The sequence below is a fragment of the Aptenodytes forsteri genome, unplaced genomic scaffold, assembly GCF_000699145.1.
Source record: "Aptenodytes forsteri isolate BGI_AS27 unplaced genomic scaffold, ASM69914v1 Scaffold422, whole genome shotgun sequence".
Lineage (NCBI taxonomy): Eukaryota > Metazoa > Chordata > Aves > Sphenisciformes > Spheniscidae > Aptenodytes > Aptenodytes forsteri.
This window is the reverse complement of record NW_008795687.1, coordinates 610,546-617,157: the sequence shown is the minus strand read 5'-3', so window position 1 is coordinate 617,157 and position 6,612 is coordinate 610,546. Positions and strand designations below refer to the sequence as shown.

Sequence of the window (6,612 nt, the reverse complement as noted above, 5' to 3'; positions counted from 1 at the left end):
CCAGACCCTGCTCCCAGGCTGGTGCAGAGCCCGAGGCTCCCCTTGGCTGCCCCGTCTCACCTCCACTGGGCCCACATGCGACGTCACCTGCGCCACGCTGAGCCTGGAGGGTGAGAGCAGGGTGAGAGCCAGGCACAGGGACGGGAACCGTCCCCTCCTGGGGCAGGGACGGGCTGAGCCCCACGGCAGGGCTGGGAGCCTGGCAGAGCAGGTCCAGCTGAGGACCTAGCCGGGGTACGAGTGCCAGGGCAGCAGTCATGGCCAAGAGCTGGGGGCAGGATGGAGTCTGAGCAAGCAATATGGGAACCAGGGAGGCAAAAGGCCAGAGGTGGAGAATGGGGGGGGGAGCTCCCTGGGGACATCCATGGGAAGGCCGGACCCAGCACAGGGCTGGGGACTCACCCTCTCAGGCTCACGGTGCCCCCGAGCCTGTTGCCGGTGATGGTCGGCTTCCCCGTCACGTTGGCGTCCTGCAGAAAGAAGAGATGTCAGAAAGACCAGGGCAGTGCCCGCAACCCTGCATCGCCCAGCATGGCCCAGCATCACCCAACATCACCCCAGCATCGCCCAACATGGCCCCAGCCTGAAGTGCAGGCAGCGGACCCTCTGCCATGGCAGCACCAGCCACTCACGATGTTCAGCAGAAAAGCGGGGACGCGGGTGGCATTGGGCAGCACCACGAAGGCCTCGGCGGAGCTGAAGAGGGCCCCGTGCAGGGCGTCGGGGTGGCAGGAGAGCAGGGGCTGCCGGCGGGCCGAGAGGTGCAGCTCCATGGGCTGGTCTGGGTAGCGCTCCTGCAGCTGGGGGGGACGAGGGCTGGGCTGGCACGGAGCTACACTGGCACCGCTGGCACCAGCCCAGGCTCCCAGCCGGCCCCCACCACTGCCCGGGGCCCGTGTGCCCCATCACCGCCCTGCCCGGGGCTCGGGTGGTGAATGCGTCCTGTCCTGCCCATGGTCCACCCGTGCACATCCTGTCCTGCCTGTGTCCCCTCCCGACTGCGTCCCATCCTGCATCCCATCCTGCCCATCCTGCCTGCATCCCATCCCGCCTGCATCCCATCCCGCGTCCCATCTCCCCTGCGCCCCATCCCTCCTGTGCCCCATCCTGCCTGCATGCCATCCAGTGTCCCAACCCGCCTGCATCCCATCCCCTGTCCCATCCCTCCTGTGTCCCACCCCTCCTGCATCCCATTTCATGTCTTGTCCCTCCTGCATCCCATCCTACCTGTGTCCCATCCCACCTGCATCCTATCCCTCCTGCATCCCATCCCGTGTCCCGTTCCACCTGCATCCTGTCCCATCCCATGTTCTATCCCACCTGTGTCCCATTCTCCCCCTGTCCCACCCCACCCTGCCCAGTGCTGGGGACCACTCCCTGCCCTGCGCCCACCTGCGGGGAGAAGACCCCCATGCTCTTGGTCCTCAGCTGGAGCGGGAACCGCCGCGGGAGCTGGAAGGCAGCAGAGGGGTCGGGACGCTGGTGCCACAAGGCACGGGCGGGCACGGGGACGCCCCGGCAGGACCCCGGGGGGGCAGCCCTGCCCTGCAGCCACGGCCGGAGCCGTCCCTACCATGTTGCTGGAGATGTTCCTGTGCAGGGCCCCGGCTGTGAAGTATGCGAAGGCGGCCGAGTTGGCAACGAACTCTGTGATGGCCAGCAGCAGCATGGGCTCGTGCGCTGCGGGCAGTGCAGTGGGCAGAGCTGCAGGCAACTCCACGGGCAGCGCCACGGGCAGCGCCGAGGAGGGTCTCTGCTGACACTTGCCCACCCTGAAGAACTCCCCCTGTGCAGACAGACAGACGGACAGGCGCAAGGCTCAGCCCAGCTCCCCCCATGCCACGTTCCCAGACCCAGCCCAGGGACACCCCGGATGATGTTACCTTGAGGGCGACGTCCCCGTGCTCTGCCATGATGGCCGGCCGCCCCAGCAGGGAGTGGTCGATGGCAGCGAAGGGGTCCAGCTGGGTGGACACTGCAGGGACACGGGGCCGGTTGCGGGGAGCCGAACCACCTGCCCCTTCCTGCAGCCCCCAGTCCCGCAGACCCCACCGGGCACCAGCCCCACACACAGCGTCACCTAGGCCACCCTGCCCGGTCCCCTCTTGCCCCAGCCCCGGTCCCCAGGGTCCCCTCACCCACCTTTCATGTGCTTCAGGGCAGCCTCCAGCCTGTGGATGCCCCTGCGGAGCTCAAGGCAGAGCTGGAAGCAGAGCAGGGTGTCAGCAGGGATCCCCAAGCTGCTCACTTGGGGGGACAGGGACACCAGCTCCCCACAGCACGGGGGCCGAGCACCCACCTGCTTGTTCAGCTCCTGCCGCAGAGGTCTCTGGAGCAGCGGTGCCAGCAGGTTGTAGAGCCAGCTGCGGGGCAGAGCAGGGTCCTCAGATCACCCCGGGGTGCCCCAGCCTCCCCCAGCTCAACACCCAGGCTGGGGGCACTGGGGAGTCCCCATGTGCCGGGGACAGGAGGGGAACGGGGGTCCCGGCGTCACCTGTGTCCATGGTGAAACTCCATGTGCAGGTCAGTGCCACGGGCGTCGCAGCCAGCGCTCCACACCATGGGGCGGCCAGTGCCATCCACGCTCACCCCCAGCACCGCTGCCACGGCCAGGTCACGCATGCGGAGCTCGATGGAGCCCTTGTCCTGGCTGGGGACAGAGCAGGTGAGCATGGGGACGGCAGTGGCCCCGAGCCACCCTGAGCTGCCCGGGTCCCCATCCCTGTGCCCTGTGTGGGTGAGGACTCACATGGCGCCCAGCTGGGCTCCCCACTCGGCGCTGAGCCAGATGCGGGCGCGCTGCACTGTCAGCCTCACCCCCACGTCCTCGGCGAAGTCCACGGCAGAGTCGTTTATCTGCAGCTCGTGGATGTGGATCCTGCACGACACGGGCAGCCTGGGCTCGCAGCTGCGCCTGGGGCACGGCCGGGATGGGAATGGGGACAGGGACGGGGACCCTGTGGGCGGCTCTTACCGGGGCACAGCGTAGGTGAATGTCCCCAGGAGCGGGCTGTAGTAGGAGCCCGTCAGGTTTAGCTCGTGTTCCTTCTGCAGCAGCGACTGGAGCAGCTCCAGCCCAAACTGCCGGCCTGGGGCAGAGCACAGATTTGGGGGAGGGTGCCAGGGAAGGGGCTGGGGTGCTGGTGGGGCGAGCAGCCGGGTCCAGGACACCCCTCCATCCCCCATCCCAGGCAGTCTGGGCATGGTTCCCCTCCACCCCCTGCCCAGTTCCCCCACGGGTGATCAGGGGCGCAAGACTCACCGAATTCCAATGCCTTCCGGGTCAGCCGGGCCTTGATGCCGGGGTTGGTGCCGGCCGCGGGCACGCGGGCAGTCAGCAGGAGCAAGAGACAGAGCCACGCCGGCCCTGGTGTGCCTTGGGGATGGTGCCGGGACCTGGAGGCTGGAGCAGAGGACATGGCTGTGGGATGCCTGGCCGCTGCAGAGACCCCATCCCTGCGCACCAGCCCGGCCAGGACTTATATCGGGAACAGAGAGCCCGAGGTGACATCAGCCTCCTGCGCACATGCAGGGGCCACCGCAGCGCTCTGGCCGCCAAAAGCCCGGCCTTGCCCAACGCGTGACTCAGCAGGGAAGCCAGTTCCCCCATTGTTCCCCACTCGTGCCCATCGTGGGAGTGGAGGAAAGTAGGATCCCACACCGCGCTGCTGCCAGCCCCCTACCCTGGGGGTGCGCAGGAGCCGGGGGCACTGGCCAGGGCTCCCCATGGCGGGGCACGTGGCCGGCATGTGGGGACATGCAGGGACCCGGCTGGGCCAGGGTCCCAAGGAGCTTCGGCTATGCCCAGTCCAGGGCAACGGTGGAGTGGGGGGACGTGGCGAGTTGGTCCCCAGGCTACACCAGGGGGGATGGGGCTCAGCCCACTTGCACCAGGGAGCAGCGGCTCTTCCCGCTTTGGGAAGGGCTCTGGGGACCTTGTGTGGGGGCACCTGAACCTCAGTGGGGGTCAGGGTGGCCAGGGCGCGACAGCAGCTCCCAGGGCCGCAGTGTGACGGGAAGGTCGGGACAGTCAGAGTGAGAGCAGAACTGTGCAATCCCCTTCAAAAAGCCCCGGCTGCAGAGGAGGAGCCGTCCACGCTCCCAAAGCTGCCACCGCAGGACCATCCCCCAGCCGGGGTGAGCCCCTCCGGCTGGACAGTGCCATGGGCTATGGCTGCCAGGGGTCCAGCTGCCTGCCTGGATCCAGCCTGGGGACCCAGGGATCCCTCCGGGGGGGCCAGGGCCCCATCCCAGCACTATGGGGGGGGATGTAGGGCCCACGGCCAACCTCACCGGAGGGACCACAGCCCTGTGTAATGCACCTTATGGACTCCTCGAGAGCAGCTGCCCGCTTGCCCAGGACCTCCAGTGCCTCCCCGCCAGCCGGGGGAGCGGCACCGGCCACGGCCCCCGGCAGCATCCCAAAGGCCAGTGCTGCCCCTGGTCCCCACCCCGCACCCACCACAGCCCCTCTATCCCTAGGTGGCCCCGCCCTGCACCAAACCTCACCGTGGCAGGCGGGGGCCTCCTGCCCCTGGTCCCCACCCCGCACCCACCACAGCCCCTCTATCCCTAGGTGCCCCGCCCTGCACCAAACCTCACCGTGGCAGGCGGGCACGGGGCCCCACGCCATGGGGGGTGGGGCCTGTCGGGCAGGCGGTCACGGTGCCCCACGCCATGGGGGCTGCGGGTCCTGTCGTGGGTCCCAGCTGTGCCATGTCCCCGGGGCCCTATGTGGCAGCAAGCAGCAGGGACCGGCTCTGACGCCGATGTCCATCCCGGGGCAGCCGGGCTGGTCGGACCAGAACGTCACCCGGTTCCCTGGTCCCTAATCCCTTCCGGGATGAATCAGGTCCCGTGAAAACAGTGAGGGACTGGTTGGGGCGCAGGTGCCCGCAGGGCTGGGCCCTCCCTGGGGCTCTCCAGCACATCCTGTTGTGGCTGCATCCGGCACCCCGGCACATGGCAGGCTGCTCAGCCCTGCCAGACCCGCTCCAAGCCTGGGCCGGCTCTGTGCAGCCCCTTCCCCTGCTCTCTGGCTGTCCCGGTGGTGCCAGGCCCCGGTCGTGGCAGCCCTGTGGCAGTGCCATGCCGCATCCCCGTTCCCTGAGAGGAGGATGATGGCCGGGGCTGCATCGCGAGGGCTCGGCCGTGGGGCACACAGGGCTTGGGCAGGGGGTCGGGGCAGAGACGTGGGGACACACATCGGCACGCACGGAGCCCCTCTCCCCACGGCTCCAGCTGGAGCTTCCATGTCTGCCTACAGCGAACGGGCAAGGACAGCAGCGGGGAGCACGGCAGGGGTGCAGCCGCTGTGCCGTGGCATGAGGCCCAGGCCCCGGCTCTCCCAGCCCCGGGACCCTCCGGGCTTCTGGGCAGCCCGGGCCGGGCCGTGCAGTGCGAGCGGGCACCGGGAGAGGGACCCGCGCAACACTTGCGGGACTGGCCGGGCCGTGCAGTGCGAGCGGGCACCGGGAGAGGGACCCAGCGCCACACTGCGGGACCCAGCAGCAGCCGGCCGGGCCAGGGGCTGCCGCGGCGATGGAGGGGTCCCAGGGAGTGATGGGGGGGACACCGGTGGGGATGATGGAGGGGACACTGGAGGGGTGATACAGGGAACCCGGGGAAGTGATGGAGGGGACCCATCCGATGACAGAGGGGACATCAGGGTTGATGGACGGATTCATCCACAGGGACCTGGAGCCCGCACCCCCCCCCCAGTGTGTCCCCTGCTGCTGTGTCACAGCCAGGCCAAGGTTGGCCGGGCCAGGCAGTGTCCTGGTTCCCCAAGTCACCTGCCCCTGCTCGCCCCCCTGCCGGGTGATCTGCCGGGCTGGGGAACTGTGGCTGTGGCCCCACAGACACACACGGGCACGTGGAGCTGTGGCCGTGCAAACACACAGGAACGCTCATGCAGAGGCGCACACATGCGCACACCTGCAGCCAGGGCTGGCCAACCCCTTCCAGCCCCAGCGACCCCTGGCTGCAGGACCCTGGGGGGCAGGAAGGGCCCTGCCAGGGCAGCCCCAAGCTGGCCTCCTGCCCCAGGGGCGGCTGGGGCAGCAGGAGCCCCCCAGGCACCCATTTACCCCCACCAGGCCCATAGGAAGGTCCATATGCATCTGCTGCGGGAGGCAGTGTCCCCCCCAAGGCGTTCGTGAGTCATGGGGCAGCTCAAGGTCAGCGCCGCTGCCCAGGGCATCCCCAGCATGTGGGGTTGCACAACCCCCGTGCAATTTCCTTCTCCTGAAAAGCTCGTCCAGCCCCGCCGGTGACGGTTGCACCAGGGCGAGCCAGAACTGCAGGGGCAGCACCTCAGCGAGCAGCACCCCGGGGCTCACACCCGCCCTCCCTTGGGGCAGCGCGACGGGACCGTCCCCTGCAGCACCACTCTCCCACAGCCCGGCACCCCGGCCTCAGCCCTGACACAGCGGCGACTGTGGGAGTCACAGGAACGCTGCAGGGTGCAGTCAGCCCTGCTGGGAACCGGGGCGAGGGCAGGCCCACGCTGCCAACTCACTGCTGCCCAGGGAAACCGGGACCCCACGCTCCCCAGCTGGGCACAGAGCCCCACACCTGGCTCCCAGCACTGTCCCCTCCGTGTCATCGTCC

At 69.1% G+C, this 6,612-nt stretch overlaps 1 protein-coding gene across 1 annotated transcript in view; it reads right to left on the bottom strand.

Annotated features, from left to right (window-relative positions):
- The window catches only part of LOC103901833 (lipopolysaccharide-binding protein), an 8,192-nt gene extending 3,261 nt beyond the window's left edge, over positions 1-4,931 (bottom strand). The window contains exons 1-14 of the mRNA XM_009282780.2: positions 4,740-4,931; positions 4,510-4,645; positions 3,263-3,403; positions 2,975-3,089; positions 2,750-2,878; positions 2,495-2,650; positions 2,300-2,363; positions 2,143-2,203; positions 1,884-1,975; positions 1,574-1,786; positions 1,393-1,452; positions 633-800; positions 403-470; positions 7-103 (exon numbers count right to left, since the gene is read on the bottom strand). Coding sequence (XP_009281055.2) covers positions 7-103; positions 403-470; positions 633-800; positions 1,393-1,452; positions 1,574-1,786; positions 1,884-1,975; positions 2,143-2,203; positions 2,300-2,363; positions 2,495-2,650; positions 2,750-2,878; positions 2,975-3,089; positions 3,263-3,403; positions 4,510-4,645; positions 4,740-4,931 — 1,692 coding nt within the window. The remainder of the gene's footprint in view (positions 1-6; positions 104-402; positions 471-632; positions 801-1,392; positions 1,453-1,573; positions 1,787-1,883; positions 1,976-2,142; positions 2,204-2,299; positions 2,364-2,494; positions 2,651-2,749; positions 2,879-2,974; positions 3,090-3,262; positions 3,404-4,509; positions 4,646-4,739) is intronic.
- Between the last annotated feature and the right edge of the window lie 1,681 nt (positions 4,932-6,612).